Source organism: Thunnus thynnus, chromosome 12, assembly GCF_963924715.1.
Source record: "Thunnus thynnus chromosome 12, fThuThy2.1, whole genome shotgun sequence".
NCBI lineage: Eukaryota > Metazoa > Chordata > Actinopteri > Scombriformes > Scombridae > Thunnus > Thunnus thynnus.
The window spans coordinates 34079523-34106022 of record NC_089528.1 but is presented as its reverse complement, the minus strand read 5'-3'; the positions used below and the strand labels follow the sequence as shown (position 1 = coordinate 34106022).

Genomic DNA, 26500 nt, shown 5'->3' with positions numbered 1-26500 from the left:
ACAGACATTAGGCACGTTTATTTATACAGCACATTTCAGCAACAAGGCGATTCAAAGTGCTTTACATAAAACATTACAAAGTGCAAAAGAAACACGCCATAAAAGGACATTTAAATACAGTTAAAAGCAGCCATTCAATAGCTAAGAAAATAGAAAAGAAAAACAGGCTAAAATATAATAAGCCAGCTATAATAAGACAGCTATAAAATGCAAGAATAAAAGTTACAGTGCAGTGTAAGAAATGAATAATTATTTGGTTTTATCAAAAGCAAACAGAAAAGTCTTCAGCTGTGATTTAAAAGAGCTGAAAGTTGCAGCAGTTGCAGTTTTCTGGGAGTTTGTTCAGATATGTGGAACAAAAAAACTGAATGCTACTTCTGCCGGTTTAGTTGTGACTGGGGACAGAAAGCAGACTTGATCCAGACCACCTGAGAGGTCTGGATGCTTCATAACATAGCAGCAGATCAGAAATGTATTTTGGTCCTAAACCATTCAGTGCTTTATAAACCAACAGCAATATTTTAAAATCATTTCTTTGACAGACAGGAGTCAGCAGTGGCCAGCTCTTTCATCTGGTCAGAGAGGGGGGAGGGGGTGGAAAGGGTGACAGACGAGGAGGGCAACCTGGAGGGGCCTGGGGGTTGAAGGACGTGGATCCTCACAAGTGGTTGCTGGTGGGGGGCAGTGGGTATGGATTAAAATAAAAATGTCCTTACAGTGCTGGAGCTCAGGATTCATCCATAAGGGCTGCTTTATTACAAACAATTCCACTGTATAAACCTGGAATTGTATTTTGAGTGGGCTAATACAGTTTACTGTGCAACGTTCTGCATCACAAAGGCAGAAACAGCAAAATACGTCGATCTAAGATGCTCAACCAACAAAGCATCAGTCTATAAAGGCTGTACACAATAGTACAGACAAAAGGCGTCTTTTATAGCCTACCAGTCTAAGATACAGTATATTTGCACCAGCAAGACCAGCTGCTCATCAGCTCTACAACACACAACTAAACATTAACCCAGACAACAGAGGACAGACATCACACATGTAAGACATCCCTGGTGCAGTCATTACAGCCTACAGATGTTATTGCTTCAGTGCCGGTCAGCTCACAAGAGATAATCAAGAAAACTGTCAATACCACTGTGAAATGATAAGTCCATCTCCCCATTGAGAGACAGTGCACATTTACACACGAGACACAGCAGAGTAACTTCATTGATTATTTAAATCTCCAGACACGCCGACAGGACCAGTCAGGATGCAATGTTAATGTTCTGTGTACTTCTACACATCCTAAAGGTCACACACACAGTCCAGGTTCATACAGTGAGACTGGAGTAAAGCAGCGTCCTCCTGATAAATCCTGAGCTCCATCAGAGCTGTCTAAAAATATTTCAGAAGATAAATGATTAATTCTGTTTCCTCTGGAGAGTTTCCTCTGTGCTGTCAAGTTGATAACTACAGTTTTTAATAGTCAGGCTGCCAGAGACACAACTGGCATGTGTCAACTGGGTCCGTGAGCTATGCGACTTACACCTGGTTATTTTCCCCACTCCACCATCTTTATATGCAGGGTCTATTTTTGTCGGGCTGGCCTCTGAGATAAACCAGTACTCTCTGTGATAAACCAGTAATCTCTGTAAGATAACCAGTACTCTGTGATAAAGCAGTACTCTCTGTAAGATAACCAGTACTCTCTATGATAAACCAGTACTCACTGTACGATAACCACTACTCTCGGTAATAAACCAGTACTCTCTGTCAGATGACCAGTACACTCTGTGATAAACCAGTACTCTCTGTCAGATGACCAGTACACTCTGTGATAAACCAGTACTCTCTGTGAGATAACCAGTAGTCTCTGAGATAAACCAGTACTCTCTGTGATAAACCAGTAATCTCTGTAAGATAACCAGTACTCTGTGATAAAGCAGTACTCTCTGTAAGATAACCAGTACTCTCTATGATAAACCAGTACTCACTGTACAATAACCACTACTCTCGGTAATAAACCAGTACTCTCTGTCAGATGACCAGTACACTCTGTGATAAACCAGTACTCTCTGTAATATAACCAGTAGTCTCTGGGATAAACCAGTACTCTCTGTGATAAACCAGTAATCTCTGTAAGATAACCAATACTCTCTGTAATAAACCAGTACCTTCTGTAGGTTAACCAGTAATCTCTGTAATAAACCAGTACCTTCTGTAAGTTAACCAATACTCTCTGTAATAAACCAGTACCTTCTGTAGGTTAACCAGTACTCTTTGTGATAAACCAGTACCTTATGTAGGTTAACCAGTACTCTCTGTAATAAACCAGTACTTTCTGTAGGTTAACCAGTACTCTCTGCAATAAACCAGTACCTTCTGTAGGTTAACCAGTACTCTTTGTAATAAACCAGTACCTTCTGTAGGTTAACCAGTACTCTCTGTAAGATAACCAGTACTCTGTGATAAATCAGTACTCTCTGTGAAATAACCAGTACTCTCTGTGATAAACCAGTACTCTCTGTAAGATAACCCGTACTCTCTGTAAAATAACCAGTTGTCTCTGTAATAAACCAGTACTCTCTGTAAAATAACCAGTACTCTCTGTGATAAACCATTACTCTCTGTAAGATATCCAATACTCTCTTTGATAAACCAGTACTCTCTGTAAGATAACCAGTACTCTCTGTAAAATAACCATTTCTCTCTGTAATAAACCAGTACTCTCTGTAAAATAACCAGTACCCTCTGTGATAAACCAGTAATCTCTGTAATAAACCAGTACCTTCTGTAGGTTAACCAGTACTCTTTGTAATAAACCAGTACTTTCTGTAGGTTAACCAGTACTCTTTGTAATAAACCAGTACCCTCTGTAGGTTAACCAGTACTCTCTGTAAGATAACCAGTACTCTCTATGATAAACCAGTACTCACTGTACGATAACCACTACTCTCGGTAATAAACCAGTACTCTCTGTCAGATGACCGGTACACTCTGTGATAAACCAGTACTCGCTGTAACATAACCAGTACTCTCTGTAAAATAACCAGTACCCTCTGTGATAAACCAGTAATCTCTGTAATAAACCAGTACCTTCTGTAGGTTAACCAGTACTCTTTGTAATAAACCAGTACTTTCTGTAGGTTAACCAGTACTCTCTGTAAGATAACCAGTACTCTCTATGATAAACCAGTACTCACTGTACGATAACCACTACTCTCGGTAATAAACCAGTACTCTCTGTCAGATGACCAGTACACTCTGTGATTGACCAGTACACTCTGTGATAAACCAGTACTCACTGTACGATAACCACTACTCTCGGTAATAAACCAGTACTCTCTGTCAGATGACCGGTACACTCTGTGATAAACCAGTACTCGCTGTAACATAACCAGTACTCTCTGTAAAATAACCAGTACCCTCTGTGATAAACCAGTAATCTCTGTAATAAACCAGTACCTTCTGTAGGTTAACCAGTACTCTTTGTAATAAACCAGTACTTTCTGTAGGTTAACCAGTACTCTCTGTAAGATAACCAGTACTCTCTATGATAAACCAGTACTCACTGTACGATAACCACTACTCTCGGTAATAAACCAGTACTCTCTGTCAGATGACCAGTACACTCTGTGATTGACCAGTACACTCTGTGATAAACCAGTACTCGCTGTAACATAACCAGTACTCTCTGTAATAAACCAGTACTCTCTGTAAGATAAACAGTAGTCTCTGAGATAAACCAGTACTCTCTGTAATATAACCAGTAGTCTCTGGGATAAACCAGTACTCTCTGTGATAAACCAGTAATCTCTGTAAGATAACCAGTACCTTCTGTATTTTAACCAATACTCTCTGTAATAAACCAGTACCTTCTGTACGTTAACCAGTACTCTTTGTAATAAACCAGTACCTTCTGTAGGTTAACCAGTACTCTCTGCAATAAACCAGTACCTTCTGTAGGTTAACCAGTACTCTTTGTAATAAACCAGTACCTTCTGTAGGTTAACCAGTACTCTATGTAATAAAGCAGTACCTTCTGAAGATTAACCAGTACTCTCTGTAATAACCAGTACCTTCTGTAGGGTGATCAGTCCTTCCTGGGTGTTGGGATCAGTGTTGATCCTGAAGGTTCTCAGTCTGTCTCCATCCAGGATCCTGTAGTCCATCTCAGCGTTTGGACCCACATCCAGATCCAGAGCTTTGATCTTAGCAACCACAGTTTCCACCAGCAGCGACTCCCGAGCAGTGAATTGGTAGCTCTCTGTGAGGAGACAGGTGTACAGACAGGTACACAGACAGGTGGACAGACAGGTGTACAGACAGGTGTACAGACAGGTACACAGACAGGTACACAGACAGGTACACAGACAGGTACACAGACAGGTGTACAGACAAGTGTACAGACAGGTACACAGACAGGTACACAGACAGGTGTACAGACAGGTACACAGACAGGTACACAGACAGGTACACAGACAGGTGTACAGACAGGTACACAGACAGGTACACAGACAGGTGTACAGACAGGTACACAGACAGGTACACAGACAGGTACTCAGACAGGTGTACAGACAGGTGTACAGACAGGTACACAGACAGGTACACAGACAGGTACACAGACAGGTGTACAGACAGGTACAAAGACAGGTGTACAGACAGGTACACAGACAGGTACACAGACAGGTGTACAGACAGGTACACAGACAGGTACACAGACAGGTGTACAGACAGGTACACAGACAGGTACACAGACAGGTGTACAGACAGGTACACAGACAGGTACACAGACAGGTATACAGACAGGTACACAGACAAGTGTACAGACACATGTACAGATAGGTACACAGACAGGTGTACAGACAGGTACACAGACAGGTGTACAAACAAGTGTACAGACAGGTGCACAGACAGGTACACAGACAGGTACACAGACAGGTACACAGACAGGTACATAGACAGATACACAGACAGGTGTACAGACAGGTGTACAGACAGGTACACAGACAGGTACACAGACAGGTACACAGACAGGTGTACAGACAGGTACACAGACAGGTACACAGACAGGTGCACAGACACATGTACAGATAGGTACACAGACAGGTATACAGACAGGTACATAGACAGGTACACAGACAGGTACACAGACAGGTACACAGACAGGTGTACAGACAGGTGTACAGACAGGTACACAGACAGGTACACAGACAGGTACACAGACAGGTGTACAGACAGGTGTACAGACAGGTACACAGACAGGTACACAGACAGGTGTACAGACACATGTACAGATAGGTGCACAGACAGGTATACAGACCGGTACATAGACAGGTACACAGACAGGTGTACAAACAGGTGTACAGACAGGTGCACAGACAGGTACACAGACAGGTACACAGACAGATGTACAGACAGGTGCACAGACAGGTGTACAGACAGGTGTACAGATAGGTACACAGACAGGTATACAGACAGGTACATAGACAGGTACACAGACAGGTGTACAGACAGGTACACAGACAGGTACACAGACAGGTGTACAGACTGGTGTACAGATAGGCACACAGACAGGTATACAGACAGGTACATAGACAGGTACACAGACAGGTACACAGACAGGTGTACAAACAAGTGTACAGACAGGTGTACAGACAGGTACACAGACAGGTGTACAGACAGGTACATAGACAGGTACACAGACAGGTACACAGACAGGTACACAGACAGGTGTACAGACAGGTACATAGACAGGTACACAGACAGGTACACAGACAGGTGTACAAACAAGTGTACAGACAGGTGTACAGACAGGTACACAGACAGGTACACAGACAGGTACACAGACAGGTGTACAGACAGGTACAAAGACAGGTACACAGACAGGTGTACAGACAGGTACACAGACAGGTACACAGACAGGTACACAGACAGGTGTACAGACACATGTACAGATAGGTACACAGACAGGTACACAGACAGGTGTACAGACACATGTACAGATAGGTACACAGACAGGTATACAGACAGGTACATAGACAGGTACACAGACAGGTGTACAGACACATGTACAGACAGGTGCACAGACAGGTACACAGACAGGTACACAGACAGATGTACAGACAGGTGCACAGACAGGTGTACAGACAGGTGTACAGATAGGTACACAGACAGGTATACAGACAGGTACATAGACAGGTACACAGACAGGTGTACAGACAGGTACACAGACAGGTACACAGACAGGTGTACAGACTGGTGTACAGATAGGCACACAGACAGGTATACAGACAGGTACATAGACAGGTACACAGACAGGTACACAGACAGGTGTACAAACAAGTGTACAGACAGGTGTACAGACAGGTACACAGACAGGTGTACAGACAGGTACATAGACAGGTACACAGACAGGTACACAGACAGGTACACAGACAGGTGTACAGACAGGTACATAGACAGGTACACAGACAGGTACACAGACAGGTGTACAAACAAGTGTACAGACAGGTGTACAGACAGGTACACAGACAGGTACACAGACAGGTACACAGACAGGTGTACAGACAGGTACAAAGACAGGTACACAGACAGGTGTACAGACAGGTACACAGACAGGTACACAGACAGGTACACAGACAGGTACACAGACAGGTACACAGACAGGTGTACAGACACATGTACAGATAGGTACACAGACAGGTACACAGACAGGTGTACAGACACATGTACAGATAGGTACACAGACAGGTATACAGACAGGTACATAGACAGGTACACAGACAGGTGTACAGACACATGTACAGACAGGTACACAGACAGGTACACAGACAGGTGTACAGACACATGTACAGATAGGTACACAGACAGGTATACAGACAGGTACATAGACAGGTACACAGACAGGTGTACAGACACATGTACAGATAGGTACACAGACAGGTATACAGACAGGTGTACAAACAAGTGTACAGACAGGTGCACAGACAGGTACACAGACAGGTACACAGACAGGTACACAGACAGGTGTACAGACAGGTACACAGACAGGTACACAGACAGGTGCACAGACAGGTGTACAGATAGGTACACAGACAGGTACACAGACAGGTACACAGACAGGTGTACAGACAGGTATACAGACAGGTACATAGACAGGTACACAGACAGGTGTACAAACAAGTGTACAGACAGGTGTACAGACAGGCACACAGACAGGTGCACAGACAGGTGTACAGATAGGTACACAGACAGGTATACAGACAGGTATACAGACAGGTACACAGACAGGTGTACAGAAAGGAGTACAGACAGATTAATTATAAATGTCAGACTCACTGCGGGGAAAGCGTGGTGGGTTGTCATTGACGTCAGTCAGCATCACGGTGACAGAAGTGGTTCCTGACAGACCCCCCATCTGACCGATCATGTCTTTGGCCTGGAGGACCAGTAGGTACTGGTCCTGCAGCTCCCGGTCCAGGTCAGGTAGAGCCGTACGGACAACACCTGCAGGACAGGTGGAGGTACAGATGAAGATTCAGGTACAGGTGATGGTTCAGGTACAGGTGGAGGCTCAGGTACAGGTGATGGTTCAGGTACAGGCAGAAGCCAGAAGTGTTCATGTGTGTTCATGTGTGTTCATGTGTGTTCATGTGTGTTCAGTTGTGTTCATGCGTGTTCAGGTGTGTTCATGTGTGTTCATGTGTGTTCAGGTGTGTTCATGTGTGTTCAGGTGTGTTCATGTGTGTTCATGTGTGTTCATGTGTGTTCAGGTGTGTTCATGTGTGTTCAGGTGTGTTCATGTGTGTTCAGGTGTGTTCAGGTGTGCTCAGGAGTGCTCACCTGTCTTTGGCTCCACAGAGAAGTATGGTTGCCCCTGCAGGATGCTGTAAATCAGTCGGGCAGAGTTTCCGTAGGTGGGATCGTCAGCATCAGTTGCCACCACCGTCACTACTGACGTACCTGTAAACACAAACAGGAGATCATTCACACTCAACTTTATTGTACAAACTGATGAGCTAACACTGTGATTCTTCACATTAAGAGATTTTCTACATTTTTCTCCATGTTTGGATCCAAACTAACAATGAATTGATCTACTAGAGTATTGTGTGTGTATATCAAAGCCTGATATATCTTATTACTCTGTGCCGTAGACCTCCATTCAAGTATGTGTCCAGTTCAAATCTATAGTCCGGATAAACTTCACATATGTCTCTGAAGACGCCAAAGGTAACGTTAAACTCAGCCATAATCAGATTTTTAGACAGTCTAGGATCACTTTCTTTGAGCATGACTGAGACCTCTCCACAGTAAACAAGACGTCTGTCAGATATTTCAGCTGAACACAGCAGAATTTTAACCAAATTAATGTCATTGTCTGAGGATTTGATTCCTTAGCTAAAGAGAAACTGCAGCATCAGGTGGAAAGAATGGCACTCCTGTTGAAGCTGTGGGGACTGCAGTTCCCAGAGTTATGTGCAGAGTGACGTCAACCAGGAGTGCACCGACTACCGTGGTCACAGCTGATGCAGTAGATGGCCCTGGAGTTGAAGTTTGAGGAAGGCTGTTCATTTCTAGAAGTTGGAGGCAAACATCCATCTCACTGAGGGAGGACTGGATGTTGATCAGAGCGGCAAGAACCGGGTCTTCATCCTGATAGTTGGCATGAGGTTGGAGTCTTGCTTGTTTAGCAGGGGATTAGCATTAGCAGCAGGGTGAGGGCAGTCCTTCTTCTTTGATGAAGATTTTTTAGGAATGGGGAAAGGAGCGACAGGAGGAACTGCGGCCTGGTCTTGATCCTGAAGGTTTGAAATAAAAAACTGAAAAAGCTCCTTATTACTGGCCCCCAAGGGAGCAGAGATGTTTCGGCTATAGAGAGCTTTGAGGATCTTAATCACCGGCCAGCTTTTTATCAATGGTTTCAAAAATACAATCTTCCTCAATGTCGGATCCATCATCCAGCTCAAGAAACATGACAAGCATGGCAATGGTAAGTAATGTGTGAAGAAGTGTAGTGTGGCAGCACTGGTGTAGCAGGGATCAGTGTAGGAGGGAGTCATATTCAAATAGGCCGCCTGAATGGCTGTGATTGGTATGCGACTGATTAGAAACACTGATTCAATCAGCAGGCTGTCAGCTGATTACAGCTGGGGCGTATGACTTCTGAGTCCTGCATGAACTAACACAATGCTTCATTTGTTGTCCAAAAACTATTAAAAATGTCAGTGAGCCACATGGCTGCACTGGGTGACATGTTTCTTCATCATGAAGAGTTTGGTCACAGTAGTTTGTTTAGAAACATCTCCAAACATAGCCTGGTGCAAAAGTAAGGTGTTACAACAAGTTAGCTACTAATAAAGTTAGGTGGGAAAATTTAGTAAGACAATTAAACTGAAAGTAATTTAGTTTAATAAAGAAAGAAAAATAGTTAACTGAGAGATTAAGATAATTTAGTTATAAATAAGGTATGATGTAAATAGTTCAGTAAGTCGTTAAAATAAACAGTTGTAAACAATATTTAGGGCAAAAAGACAAAAAAAAAAACAGATTGTGCCTTTTAGTTTCGGTTATTTTGTTTGATTGGTTACTGGAGGTGTCAGTCGGTGCCACCTGTGTTAATTGGCCATAGGTAAAGAAGAGAACAGTAGAGGGCGAGGTTACAGAAAAAGACTAGAGAGAGACACAATGAAAGAGAGAGAAATACATGGAGCAGGAGAAATGCAGAGAAATTATGGGATGGATAGCCTGGTGTATGTTTAAGTAAAGTGTAGCTGTAGACCATAACTCAAATTTCATGCTTAATCACAATTGATTATGGAGACTGTTTTGTGTAAGTATGTCTGTGCTGAGCTAAAGTCGGCGAGCTTTAGACCAGAGGACGCCATTGCTCATCGGAAAGGATGGTCTGTGTGCTTTCTGACAGGGAGCTCCCCTCCGCTGCCATCTGGTTTCATCTTTTGGACCATGAGCTGTTTCTCCATGATGCCGAACTGTAAGTTGGATCTCCTGTCTTTGCTTTGCTGAGAATAAGTTGGCTGCACCACACCCGAGCAATGGGCCTGCAACGTTTTTTATTTTTTGTGCATGTAAGTGTGTGTGTGGGCCCACTGGGGTGTTGAGAGTCTAGTTAAGTATTTGATCTGAGTCTGTTACAGGGAAAACTGAGGGGATTTAAGTTTTGGATTGTGACCCTTTGGTATGAGCCAATTTAGTTTGCATATTTTCTCAGGTAATTTATTGATTTGCTAATTTTGGAAAAGCTAATTTTGTTTAATATTATTTCACAGGTTACTATTTTGAAGGGGTCTAATTTGTGTTATTTGTGTTTTGTTTCATTTCAACTAAAAGGGTAAATATTATTTGTACCTTTTAAAACAAACAAACAAAAAAACAAAAAGGGTCAGTAAACTGTTATTCCTTTTCATCCAAGAGAGTTGTCTGGGTGAGTTATTTAAGATACTGCAAAGTTAATATTAATAGATAATCTGCAAAGTTCGACAGTTTCTTTGTTCATTACTATATTATAAATTTCATCCAAAACAGGTAAACCTTCGTGGTAGCTACCTTAGGAAACCGAACCCAAACACCCCAACATTTCAGTCTAAAGTTAGTTATAGCAACTTAGGCATAATATAGAGACTAATAACAGCATCACATTTTCAGTCTCCAGAGAGTAGTTCTGCATAAGGCAGACGCCACTGAGCATGTGCATGAACGCAGTTCTGTTTACAGCTTCACCAGCTTGTTGTGCTACAGATCACAACCTCTGGACTTTAGTTCATTGTTGGTTTGGATCCAAATGTGAGAAGAAGAAAAATATTTTAAAAATCACCAGAATGATCCTTTAAACTCTGATTTTCACATAAGAGCCTGTCTGAGCTTTGATTTTCACATTAAGAGCCTGTTTGTGTTCAGGCTTCTCACACAGTCAGATTTTATTTTACATTAGTGATCACTTCACAGGATTCATGAACGGATTTAATGTTTCTGTTTACAGAACTGTTGTATGTATTCTCCTGTAACTCTGGTTTTCGTTTACTCATGAACAGACGTCTCAGTGTTTATTACTAAATGTTGTTGAAAGGTGTTTTAAACCTTTATCTAAATGTCATTCAGTGTATATATTTCCAACATGTAACAGTTTCTACATGCTGTAAATCACAGTTACTGACCCCCTAATGAGCAGATTACTTTGGGACACAGAGAACAGGATCACTTGGATCTGAGCTGATCAAGTCCTGCAGGTTGTTAGTCCAGACTCACCTGCAGGAGACCTCTCAGCCACCCTGGCGTTGTACGGTCCGTCCAGGAACCTGGGCTCATTGTCATTGATGTCCTGGACTTTGATGATGAACTGGGACTCGGGTTCAACTGGCAGGTTGGAGGTTCGGTCTCGAGCCTGAGCCCGCAGAGTGTAGTACGCCTGCTGTTCCCGGTCCAGCCTCTTGGTGGCGTGGATGTCTCCTGTGTTCTCGTCAATGGTGAAGATGGACATCGCTCCTTCACCACTCAGCACGTACGTCACCTGGCCGTCACCTTTATCCATGTCTGAGTGCAGCTGTAGAGACCAGGACAGAGAACAGCGGGTCAGTTAAAGGACCAGTCCAACAGTTAATCCTACACTAACATCAAGATTAACATCAACATTTACATCAACATTAACATTAATATTAACATTAACATCAACATTAACATTAACATCAACATTAACATCAACATTAACATTAACATCAACATTAACATTAACATCAACATTAACATTAACATAAACATTAACATCAACATTAACATTAACATCAACATTAACATCAACATTAACATTAACATCAACATTAACATCAACATAAACATTAACATCAACATTAACATTAACATAAACATTAACATCAACATTAACATTAACATCAACATTAACATTAACATCAACATTAACATCAACATTAACATCAACATTAACATCAACATTAACATCAACATCAACATTTACATCAACATTAACATCAACATTAACATTAACATCAACATTAACATCAACATAAACATTAACATCAACATTAACATTAACATAAACATTAACATCAACATTAACATTAACATCAACATTAACATTAACATCAACATTAACATTAACATTAACATCAACATTAACATAAACATTAACATCAACATTAACATTAACATCAACATTAACATTAACATTAACATCAACATTAACATCAACATTAACATCAACATTAACATAAACATTAACATTAATATTAACATTAACATCAACATTAACATTAACATCAACATTAACATCAACATTAACATTAACATCAACATTAACATTAACATCAACATTAACATTAACATCAACATTAACATTAACATAAACATTAACATCAACATTAACATTAACATCAACATTAACATCAACATTAACATTAACATCAACATTAACATCAACATAAACATTAACATCAACATTAACATTAACATAAACATTAACATCAACATTAACATTAACATCAACATTAACATTAACATCAACATTAACATTAACATTAACATCAACATTAACATCAACATTAACATCAACATCAACATTTACATCAACATTAACATCAACATTAACATTAACATCAACATTAACATCAACATAAACATTAACATCAACATTAACATTAACATAAACATTAACATCAACATTAACATTAACATCAACATTAACATTAACATCAACATTAACATTAACATCAACATTAACATTAACATAAACATTAACATCAACATTAACATTAACATCAACATTAACATCAACATTAACATTAACATCAACATTAACATCAACATAAACATTAACATCAACATTAACATTAACATAAACATTAACATCAACATTAACATTAACATCAACATTAACATTAACATCAACATTAACATTAACATTAACATCAACATTAACATCAACATTAACATCAACATCAACATTTACATCAACATTAACATCAACATTAACATTAACATCAACATTAACATTAACATAAACATTAACATCAACATTAACATTAACATCAACATTAACATTAACATTAACATCAACATTAACATCAACATTAACATCAACATTAACATAAACATTAACATTAATATTAACATTAACATCAACATTAACATTAACATCAACATTAACATCAACATTAACATTAACATCAACATTAACATTAACATCAACATTAACATTAACATCAACATTAACATTAACATAAACATTAACATCAACATTAACATTAACATCAACATTAACATCAACATTAACATTAACATCAACATTAACATCAACATAAACATTAACATCAACATTAACATTAACATAAACATTAACATCAACATTAACATTAACATCAACATTAACATTAACATCAACATTAACATTAACATTAACATCAACATTAACATCAACATTAACATCAACATCAACATTTACATCAACATTAACATCAACATTAACATTAACATCAACATTAACATCAACATAAACATTAACATCAACATTAACATTAACATAAACATTAACATCAACATTAACATTAACATCAACATTAACATTAACATCAACATTAACATTAACATCAACATTAACATTAACATAAACATTAACATCAACATTAACATTAACATCAACATTAACATCAACATTAACATTAACATCAACATTAACATCAACATAAACATTAACATCAACATTAACATTAACATAAACATTAACATCAACATTAACATTAACATCAACATTAACATTAACATCAACATTAACATTAACATTAACATCAACATTAACATCAACATTAACATCAACATCAACATTTACATCAACATTAACATCAACATTAACATTAACATCAACATTAACATCAACATAAACATTAACATCAACATAAACATTAACATAAACATTAACATCAACATTAACATTAACATCAACATTAACATTAACATCAACATTAACATTAACATTAACATCAACATTAACATAAACATTAACATCAACATTAACATTAACATCAACATTAACATTAACATCAACATTAACATTAACATCAACATTAACATCAACATAAACATTAACATCAACATTAACATTAACATTAACATCAACATTAACATTAACATCAACATTAACATTAACATTAACATCAACATTAACATAAACATTAACATCAACATTAACATTAACATCAACATTAACATTAACATTAACATAAACATTAACATCAACATTAACATTAACATCAACATAAACATTAACATCAACATTAACATCAACATTAACATCAACATCAACATTTACATCAACATCAACATTAACATCAACATAAACATTAACATCAACATTAACATTAACATAAACATTAACATCAACATTAACATTAACATCAACATTAACATTAACATCAACATTTACATCAACATCAACATTAACATCAACATAAACATTAACATCAACATTAACATTAACATAAACATTAACATCAACATTAACATTAACATCAACATTAACATTAACATTAACATCAACATTAACATCAACATTAACATTAACATTAACATCAACATTAACATTAACATAAACATTAACATCAACATTAACATTAACATAAACATTAACATCAACATTAACATTAACATTAACATCAACATTAACATTAACATAAACATTAACATCAACATTAACATCAACATTAACATTAACATTAACATCAACATAAACATTAACATTAACATCAACATTAACATTAACATAAACATTAACATCAACATTAACATTAACATCAACATTAACATTAACATTAACATCAACATTAACATCAACATTAACATCAACATTAACATCAACATTAACATTAACATCAACATTAACATCAACATTAACATCAACATTAACATTAACATTAACATTAATATCAACATCAATGCAACATTAAGTTAAACAAAAGTTGTCATCACTCTGCCTCATCTAAATTCTCCTCTGCTACAACACAAAAAACACCAGAACCAAAGAAAGCTCAACTATCCTTCAAGGCAAAAGTAAGCAACATTCACTGAAAACAGAACAAATTGCTACCCCAATTAATAGCCATGCTCATGAAAAAACAGATGTCCCAACAAGCAACAGCAATGTTCTTGCAGAGGTGATGAGAAGGCAAAATGACATAACTGAAATGTTAGTTAAACAACAGAGAGCCTCCCTCCTTCCTATCAGAGAGATTCCCATCTATGATGGGGACCCACTTCAGTTTAATTCCTTCATCAGAGCATTTGAGCAAGGTATAGAAAGCAAAACAGATAGTATGCAAGAGAGGCTTTACTATCTGGAGCAGTACACAATGGGTGAACCCAGACACCTTGTTCGCAGCTGCCTGCATGTGGAACCGAGCAGAGGCTATAACAAGGCAATGGAGCGGCTTGAGTGGCATTTTGGAAACAAGATGAAAATTACTTCAGCAGTCATGAATAAGGCATTAAGTTGGTCAGCTATAAAGGCAGAAGATGGTGTTGCATTAAGATCATACTCACTTTTTCTGCGAAGCTGCTTCAACACCATGTCTGGGATTGAATTTGTGGATGAACTGGAAAATGCAACAAACTTAAGAATAAGTGTGTCAAAGTTACCCTTTAACCTGCATGATAATTGGAGAACATTCATCTTTGACATTCAGGAAACTCAGGGCAGAAGAGCCAAGTTTAAAGATCTTCTTCACTTCATTGAGAAGAAAACCCGTACTGTACTTGATCCCATCTTTGGTGAAATTAATATTCCCATGGCAGTGGATAATAAAGCCAAACTCAAAGCACAGCAAAAGACCAGCAGGGGGAGCAGTTTCACCACCACTATCACTGCTATCTCTGAGCAGACTAAGAGTAAACTGGAAGTTGAGCACAAACAAAGACTAAACAATGCATTTAAAAAGCCGTGCATGTTTTGTGGCAAGGACCACACAATGGAAATGTGTGGAATACTGAAGCACAAGCCCAACAAAGAAAAGGTGGAATTTATGAAAGCCAATGGATTGTGCTTTGGATGCCTGGAAAAGGGTCACATGAGCGAGACCTGTAAAAAGCGCATGTCATGTCAAATCTGCCACAAGAGTCATCCAACCATCTTGCACATAGAAACGAAAGATAAACAAAGAGAACATACAGCTAAATTACAACACACAGAAGCATCCATGTCGAGTGCTTTGATCTCCTTGAATGCTGGTAGCCACACTGGGGCCGGCACAAAAGAATGTGCACTCGCAGTAGTCCCAGTGAAGGTGAAATTGGACAAAGGAACCAAAACTGTGCAGACATATGCATTGCTTGATGGAGGAAGCACAGCAACATTCTGCATAGAGGCATTAATGCATCAATTAAATGCTAATGGAAAGAAATTGGACATATTGCTGAAAACCACGGGTCAAGAGAAGCCAGTGTATAGCTACAAAATTTCTGGATTGGAAGTTGCTTCTTTGAAAGTTAATGCATTCCTTAAGCTGCGTGATGTCTATACACACAGATCCATCCCAGTTACCAAAGAAAACATTCCTAAAGAGAAGGACATCAGAAAATGGCCTTATCTTGAGGGTGTTGACATGACACCCATTGATGCCAGCTTTGGGCTGCTTATAGGTGTCAATGCCCCAAAGGCCATGGAACCATTGAGAGTGATTAACAATGAGGGTAGTGGGCCCTACGCTGTGAAGACTCTACTTGGGTGAGTTATCAATGATCCACGCAATATGAATTGTGATGGATGTGTTGCTACAGTGCAGATTAAATGAATATCCATAGAAGATCTGTTAGTCCAGCAGTATAATCAAGACTTTGTAGAGCAGAACTATGATGACAAGAAAGAGATGTCTGTTGAAGATCAACAGTTTATGGACATAGTGTCAAGTTCAGCCATGCTGGAGAATTGCCATTACAGCTTGAAGTTTCCCTTTCGCAAGGCTAATGTGACCTTGCCCAATAATAAAGCTGTAGCCCAGCAAAGAGCACAAAACCTCCTAAAAAAGTTTTAAAAAACTGAAGGATGTCATTGCAAACTGGTGTGCAGAAGTTGTACCTCAAGACCAAGTGGAACATGAAAGTGGAAAAGTGTGGTTTGTACCACATCATGGAGTCTATCACCCATGTAAGAAGACCACGACTACGTGTGGTGTTTGATTGTGCATCAGCATATGATGAAACTTCCCTGAACAAAGAACTTTTACAAGGTCCTGACTCGACGAATACACTGTTGGGTGTGTTGCTTCAATTCCATCAGGGCCCGATAGCTTTCATGACCAACATTGAGGGAATGTTTCACCAGGTGAAGGTGGCAAATGAAGATGTCAACTTTCTGCGTTTTCTCTGGTGGCCTGATGGGGACATCATAAAAGACCTGGTGGAACACAGAATGACAGTCCATATTTCTGGAGCTGAATCTTCCCCAAGCTGTGCTACATTTGCTCTGTTGAAAACAGCTGATGACAACCAGAATGAATACCCAAGTGAGGTTGTAAACTCCATCCGACAGAATTTCTATGTTGATGACTGTTTAAAATCAGTCAATACTGTGGAGCAAGCAACATCTCTATATCAACACCTCACAGACCTGTGTGCTATAGGGGGATTTTGGCTCAACAAATGGGTGAGCAACCATCACTCTGTCTTGGCCGCCATCCCTGAAAACCAAAGGGCTAAAGGTGTGAAAACACTGGACCTTGACAGAGACCAGTTTCCCATGGAGAGGGCACTTGGAGCTCAATGGCATGTGGAGCAGGATATCTTTACTTTCAGCATGAAGGTAAAACCCCACTCGGTGACTAGATGTGGCAATCTGTCCATTGTTAGCTCAATGTATGACCCTCTAGGATTCCTGGCACCAGTTATGCTCCCTGCAAAACAAATCTTGCAAAGCTTGTGTAAGACAAAGTTGGGGTGGGATGACCAAATCCTACAAGAAACAGCTCAGGTGTGGCAGAGATGGCTGAATGAATTAGCTTTACTGGATACATTCAACATCAACAGAAGCTTTGCACCCAAAGACTTTGGAGAGATAACAGGAGCACAGTTGCATCATTTCTGTGATGCCAGTGAAGTTGGGTATGGCTTAGTATCTTACCTCCAGCTATCAAACATCAGGAGAGAAGTGAGTGTCGCCTTCGTCATTGGAAAAGCCAGAGTGGCGCCGCTGAAACAAACAACCATACCAAGGCTGGAGCTTGCAGCAGCAGTTTTAGCTGTACAAATGAACAAGATGCTGAAAACAGAACTGGAAATCAACATGGAAGAGTCTGTATTCTGGTCAGACAGCATGACAGTTCTTCAGTACAGTACTGTAATGATAGATGGAGTTTTGAGAAGTGGTGGTAGGTTGAGCAGGTCTGCTCTTCCTGAAGAGACAAAGCACCCAATGATTCTACCAAAGAACAGTCATATCTCAACACTCCTTCTGCGTCACATCTATCAAAAGGTTGGTCATGGCGGTAGAAATCACATGCTGTCGACTCTTCGACGCCGCTACTGGATATTGCATGCCAACTCCACTGCCAGAACAGTCATCCGAGAGTGTATGACATGCCAGCGACAATGATAGAGACCTGGTGAGCAAAAAATGTCAGATCTACCTGCTGACAGAATCACTGCAGACCTCCCACCATTCACCGATGTTGGAATAGATTACTTGGGCTCAATGGAGGTGAGAAGAGGCAGGAACACTGTGAAGAGGTATGGTGTCATATTCACATGTTTAAACACTTGTGCAGTCCATCTAGAAGTGACGCATATGCTGGATTCATGTATAAATGCCATCAGAAGTTTCATCTGTCGTAGAGGTCAAGACAGACAGATATGGTCTGATAATGGGACAAACTTTGTCAGTTCTAATCGTGGATTGAAGCAAGCTGTCAGAGAATTTAATCTTAACAAGATGCAGAGTTCTCTCATTCAAGATGGAATCAAATAGACCTTCAACCCCCCACATGGATCTCATCATGGAGGAGTTTGGCAGCGTCTGGTGCAGCAGGTCAAGAAAGTGCTTTGCACAGTGTTGAGGCAGCAAGTGCTGTATGACGAGGTCCTGCATACTGCTTTATGTGAAGTAGAGGCTATTTTAAATGACCGTCCTATTACACCGTCCACTGAAGATCCTAATGACCTTGAAGCATTAACTCCAAACCATCTCTTGCAGCTCAAAGCAAAACCACTTCTACCACCCGGCTTGTTTAGGAGGGAGGACTAACACACTCACAGACGGTGGAGGCAGGTCCAATACATCGCAGACTTGTTCTGGAAGAGGTGAGTCAAAGAATATCTCCCACTAATGCAAACACATCAAAAGTGGAACAGAGCATGAAAAAGCTTTGCAGTTGGAGACCTTGTGCTTGTTGTGGAGGATTCAGCACCCAGGAATTCGTTGTCATTGGGACAAGTCACAGAGACCATTGCGGACTCCAAGGGATATGTTCGTCGTGTCCGTCTCAGGACCCAAGCCACTGAACTGGAACGACCCATCACCAAGCTATGCCTTCTGCTGGAGGGGGCGTAGCTTCAGTCATACATGCTGTGCCTGCTGTTGGAGTCTGGAACCTCTGACTCTACATGTACACTGACAAACACACTCTATTATGCTTACACTCACTACATTCATACGCAATACATTTTCTCATAACGCACATACCCCTGCATAAAAAAATGCATAAGGGGGGAAAGAGGGTATCTGATTGAAAACTTATGATGTCTAATGCCCAAGGCATAGTATTTATGATATACATTTTAGAACTGCAGTGTGTGTTGCCGCTATATTTTTAGTTTTGTAATTAGTTGCCCAGCAATAATTAGGAGCTGGAATGTTATAGCCATTTTTTAGTTTAAAATGAATATGATCGTGTAGCCTATGAATTATTGTATATATGAGTTAGAATAGCTATATAAGTTATGTGTAGAATTTTGGATATAATTTGATATAGCTATCTTTGATTGCTTGTGGCCGAGAGGAATACGTTATTGTTTGAGCAGGTGACTGAACAGCAATTATATACTCACCTGGTCATGGCCGCGAGTAGGTCAGTCTGGCAGTGTCAGACGGGTTGAGGCTGTGGTTCAATGCCAATTTTGACCACTTTATAGCAATTCAATACAACTTTTAGTTATTTTTTCGATATCTTTTGAGTTTGATAGGAATTATGGAGCTGTTTTTGTTTATGTTTGTAAACCCTTTTTTGCTAAAATAAATTATTCAAGGTTTTGACAAGTTTGGAGTGTGTCTTGAAAACCACCACAGGCTCAAACTTTTACCCAAACACACAAACACACACACACACACACACACACACACACACACACACACACACACACACACACACACGCTGAGATCTCACTGATCTGTCGGGTTAGATTTGTGCAGCCGTCATCTAAAGCACAAACACTTTGTTAGTCATTTCCCAGAAAGCCACAGGGCAGTGCAGTGTGTGTGTGCATGTGTGCGTGTGTGTGTGTGTGTGTGTGTGCTCCTGACAACAACAACAACAACTTGCAAGGTTAGCATGTTAGCAGGTTAGCTTTACAGAGTCAGTTTCTGCAGTAACTGAACCCTCGTTAAAAGATGCTGCCAGTCTCAGAAGACATCAGAGAAAACCTTCGACCAGTGGTTCCCAACCTGGGGGTCGGGACCCCCACAAGGGGTCACTGGATTAATCAAAGGGGTCGCAAGATGAAAGGACCTGATCAGATACAGAAAAGAACATATTTTTTAAGCAAAATTGTGATTTTTTTTTCTTTAAGCTTTCTTCTAATCTCTGTGTTATTTCTTGTGGATTTCTGTATTTTACCTCCTCAAGCCTCTAAAAGTTATTCAAATAAAACAAAATAAGTGAGTGATTGAGTCTTTCTAGAGCTGCAAGGTTAGTCAATTAATCAATTAGTCGATTGACAGAAGTTAATCAGCAACTATTCTGATAACTGAATAATCACTTCAGTCATTTTTTAAGCAAAAATGTAAAAAAAAAATCTGTTTCAGCTTCTCAGGTGTGATGATTTATTGCTTTTCTTTGCAGAACATGATGACAAACTGAATATCTTTGGACTGTCAGATACAACCAGACATCTGAGGATGTAACCTTGAACTGTGGAGAACTTTTACAGATATTTTTCGCTGTTTTCTGACATTTCGTGGACAAAACGATTAACGGATGAATCAAGACAATAATCAGTAACTTGACTGTTAGACACTGCAACATGTGACGAGGAGACCCAGCAGACTTTGCTTTATTTTAAGGGGTCACAGGCCTGAAAGGTTGGGAACCACTGCCTTAGACAACCGAAGCTAGAACACATTATTTTAAAAGAGTGAGCAAGCTGGCTCTTCATCTTTTCTCAGGAATGTTTCCTTACTTCTGATCCTGAGACCAGGTGACTTATTAAGATCTCAAGAGACACTGGAGCTCTTCAGTCTCTGGTCCTCTAGGATTTCCTACAGTTCACTAATCAGTCTGGTTTGGGCTCTGGTGCCCTTGTTAAAGGGTTTGGTGGAGGTTATCTGTCCTTGCCTCTGCATAACCTTCATCTCCAAACATCTCTGGTCTCTGATGAGGTTGCTGTGGCTCTTTGTCTTTCATTTTAGGAATCAAACTGGCTGGTGGTTGAGTGCTTGCTGCCTCTGAAGTTGTCCCCTTTCCTATAGTGTCTGAAAGCGCAGATGAACCTGACACCCCTCTTTGAAGAGGCTGTTTCAGAGACACATATTCATAGATGCTTCCTGTTGGTATTTTGTAAGTAATCGAGTGCTGATAAGAAAGTGTCATGTCAGGATGGTTGGAGTAGTGTGTTTCAAATATTTGTACCAGGTTCTTACCGTCTTGATATTTTGCATTTGGCTCATGATCATTCTCTTGCAGGACATATGGGAATCAAAAAAGACCTTAGATCGAGTGCTGAGGCATTTTTACTGGCTCGGTGTAAAATCAGATGTTGCACAGTATTGTAAAACACTTCATGTGTGCCAGATGGTTGGTAAGCCTAATCAGAAGATTCCACATGCACCTCTGCATCCTGCTATTGGAGAGCCTTAAGCGTGTCTTGATTGATTGTGTTGTCCTGCTTCCTCGTACTAAATCAGGTAACCAGTACTTACTGACCATCATGTGTGCAGCTACTTGCAAAATTACAGCTTCAGCTGTTTCTAAGACCCTCATTAAGTTCTTCACGGTGTTTGGACTTTCAAACTGACCAAAGGTCAAACTTCATGTCCCATGTTTTCTCTCAGGTGCTCCAGCAGCCATCTAACTGCATTTCATCTGCTCACCACCCAGAGTCTCAGGGAGTCCTAGAGAGGTTTCACCAGACTCTAAAATCAATGTTACAAGCCTACTCTAAAGAGTTACAACTAACTGTAAAGACTGGGATGAAGGAACCCCTTTACTCCTTTGTGCAGCTACAAGTTCCTTGGTTACAGCCCGGCTGAAATGGTGTTTATCCATACTGTTCGGGGCCCTTTGAAACTGTTGAAAGAGAAATGGTTGGCACACCAGACTCCTCCTGTGAACATGTCAGACTTTGTGTGTAATTTCTGGTCTAAGCTTAACATGGCATGTGAACTGGCCAAGCCCAAGAAAAAATTAAAGGCCGGTACCTTAAAAGAAAGAGTGTTCTCTTCAGGAGACACAGCACTGGTGCTCAATACAGTGGACCATATGTGATCGATCACCAGGTTGGTGAGTGTGACTACTTGGTGAAGACTCCAGATCAGAAACATAAAACCAGTTTATGTCATGTGGATCTATTGAAATGCTATCATTGCCCTCTGATGTGAAGCCTGTCACTGTGTTGAACACTCCTACCTTTGTAGCTGAGGACACTGATGTTGTTAGCCAGGAGGCTCCTCAGGCTCAGCTGCCAAACTCCAAAATCCTGCCCACCTTTCTTATGTAGATCCCCTAGAACATTTTTGACATCATTGAGGTCATACACAGACATGCCAGCCTCTTTTCTGATCCAGCATGACACTGCTGTGGGCGATGCTGCATCTTTAAAGGGTGAAGTAGACCACATGCTACAGAATGACACTGCTGAACCAGATTTTAGCTCATGGAGCTCCCAGAGCCTCCTTGTTGATAAATTAGATGGTACGCCTTGTTTCTGTGCTGACTTTGGAAAAATTAACTCTGTAACTACGCCTGACTGCTACCCTCTTCCCCTTCTGGATGATTGTATTGACAAGTCAGGTCTGCAGCTTTTGCTACCAAGTTGGACCTCTTAAAGGGCTTTTGGCAGGTCCCCCCCCACTCAGTGAGCTGTGAAATCTCTGCCTTTATGGCACTTGATCATTTCTGTCACTACACTGTTGTGGCTTTTGGGATGTGAAATGCAGCAGCCACACTCCAGCATCTGGTGAATCAAGTGTTGAAAGGAGTTGCAGATTGTGAGGCTTGTCTTGATGACGTGGTGATTTACAGTTCTACCTGGTCCCAACATGTAACTCAGCCGAAGAGGTGTTCCTCAGGCTTGCTGCTGCCAATCTGACCCTGAACCTTTCAGACAGGCCACAGTGACATCCTTTACTGAAGCCAAAGTAGAGGCTATCGTAAACTGTTATGGCAGGATATCATTGACTGTTACCTTTGACCTTTGACCAACCTGCTGAGCCCAAAGGTTCCTTTTGTTTGGACAGATACCTGTTAACTTGCATTTTAAAACCTGAAAACACGGCTAGCTAGTGCCCCTGTTCTTGCTGCCCCTGACTTTAACAGACTCTTCCAGCTGGCCATTGATGTAAGTGATGCTGGTGTTGGAGCTGTGCTCCTTCAGGAGGACCCACTGGGGGAGGAGCATCCTTTGTGCTATTTTTCTAAAACGTGAATCTAAAATGAGTCTGGACTCGTCTTCTTGCCCTGGATCATTTTGATGTGAATGTCTCCTCCAGTCAGGCCCTTGTGGTTTAAACAGACCGTCACTAACCAGGATATATACATATATCCTGCATACATACACACTTATATACTCACATTTATACACACATACATTTATATACATAGAGACATGTGGGTCATGTGATGTGTTGTTACCTTTCCGACGTACAGTGGTTCATCTCTGGTGTACTCCTCCAGGACGAAGAACTGGTTCCACACCCAGCTCCTCCGCCTCCTCTGATGGGGCTGAATACCTCCTCCTCCTGCTCCTCCTGTTTCTCCTCCTCCTCCTGCTCCTCCTCCTCCTCCTCCTCCTCCTGCTCCAGCTCCTCTTGCTGCTCCTCTTCCTCCTCCTCCTCCTGCTCCTGCTCCTCTTCGTGATGTCAGAGGGCGATGGACAGAGTTCAGGATCATTGTCTCACAGCCTGACTCCTCCCACAGGATGGCCAGGATGCACATACTGAGCATGCTCAGAACACAGAGACAGTTCATCTCTATGCACAGGTGACAGGTGGAGGTGGAGGTGGAGGTGGAGGTGGAGGTTCGGTCTTTGAAGAGAACAGAAGAGGACAAAGAGGAGAAATTCACAGTCGGTGATGTTTTTCTGTCCAGAGTCTGAAATCATTTTTAATTGTCTGTAATATATTGATCATTCTATTTGTGGATGATACAGAATCTTTTACTCTGACTGAAAAAATAATTTAAAATGTTTTAGTTAAATAAACTAAAAAACTTTCTTTTTTCTCTTCAAAGTAGAAAAATTATTTTGCATTTTAGTTTTTTATTTTGAGTAAATCAATAAAAGACAAAATACTAAAATACCATAAAGGACAAGGCAGCAGAAAATCCTGCAATGTGCAGTTCTATTGATCAGAAACATCTCGTCATTTTGCTTTAATAAAATGTGACGAATGATTTGAGAGTCAGTTATTTACAGCAGTCGGCGCAGGATGAACATGTTAATCTGATCATAAAGCTGCAGCTGATCCTGTTAAATCTGCTTCAGTAAGCTGATGAATCCTGTCAGAACAAACATCCAGCTGTTTCCTCACACAGTTAAACTGACTGACCATAAAAACTGACAGTCTTACCGTCCAGCTGCAGATCTGGGAGTCCTCTGCTCTGATTATTGATCAGTAATCAGCTCAGACTGATTATTGATTCTAATTAAAGGAAAGATGAAATCCAAGCAGCAATTCTGAGACAAAAAACCAAAAAACTCCACAGAGAGTGAGAGACGTTCTCTCTGACTGTCTCTCTCTCTCTCTCTCTCTCTCGTCCATCTGATACAAAGAGAGAGAGACAGGGAGCTCCGCCTCCCAGAGCGACACATCTGTATGATAAATTACAGCTGTGTCTCCACATCTGCAGCTCCCAAAACACCTTCAAATACATTCACGTCATTTTTCATTTTTCAGATTTCAGAACCTTTCAGCACAACACAAAAATAACAAAGCAACAAATAACATGAACACGTCACTGTAACATGTAAATAACATGTAAATAACATGAACACGTCACTGTAACATGTAAATAATATGTAAATAACATGAACACGTCACTGTAACATGTAAATAACATGTAAATAACATGAACATGTCACTGTAACATGTAAATAACATGTAAATAACATGAACATGTCACTGTAACATGTAAATAACATGAACACGTCACTGTAACATGTAAATAACATGTAAATAACATGAACATGTCACTGTAACATGTAAATAATATGTAAATAACATGAACACGTCACTGTAACATGTAAATAACATGTAAATAACATGAACATGTCACTGTAACATGTAAATAACATGTAAATAACATGAACACGTCACTGTAACATGTAAATAACATGTAAATAACATGAACATGTCACTGTAACATGTAAATAACATGTAAATAACATGAACATGTCACTGTAACATGTAAATAACGTAAATAACATGAACACGTCACTGTAACATGTAAAAAATGTAAATAACATGAACACGTCACTGTAACATGTAAATAACATGTAAATAACATGAACACGTCACTGTAACATGTAAATAACATGAACACGTTACTGTAAATATAACATGTAAATAACATGTAAATAACATGAACATGTCACTGTAACATGTAAATAACATGTAAATAACATGAACACGTTACTGTAAATATAACATGTAAATAACATGTAAATAACATGAACATGTCACTGTAACATGTAAATAACATGTAAATAACATGAACACGTCACTGTAACATGTAAATAACATGTAAATAACATGAACACATTACTGTAAATATAACATGTAAATAACATGTAAATAACATGAACATGTCACTGTAACATGTAAATAACATGTAAATAACATGAACACGTCACTGTAACATGTAAATAACATGTAAATAACATGAACATGTCACTGTAACATGTAAATAACATGTAAATAACATGCAAATAACATGAACACGTCACTGTAACATGTAAATAACATGTAAATAACATGAACACGTTACTGTAAATATAACATGTAAATAACATGTAAATAACATGAACATGTCACTGTAACATGTAAATAACATGTAAATAACATGAA

The 26500-nt window shown here is 39.7% G+C and overlaps 1 protein-coding gene across 1 annotated transcript in view; it reads right to left on the bottom strand.

Annotated features, from left to right (window-relative positions):
* The window catches only part of LOC137194855 (cadherin-7-like), a 30170-nt gene extending 5727 nt beyond the window's left edge, over positions 1-24443 (bottom strand). The window contains exons 1-5 of the mRNA XM_067607038.1: positions 24069-24443; positions 11263-11557; positions 7840-7959; positions 7336-7503; positions 4074-4261 (exon numbers count right to left, since the gene is read on the bottom strand). Coding sequence (XP_067463139.1) covers positions 4074-4261; positions 7336-7503; positions 7840-7959; positions 11263-11557; positions 24069-24404 — 1107 coding nt within the window. The 5' untranslated portion in view covers positions 24405-24443. The remainder of the gene's footprint in view (positions 1-4073; positions 4262-7335; positions 7504-7839; positions 7960-11262; positions 11558-24068) is intronic.
* Positions 24444-26500: the final 2057 nt, after the last annotated feature.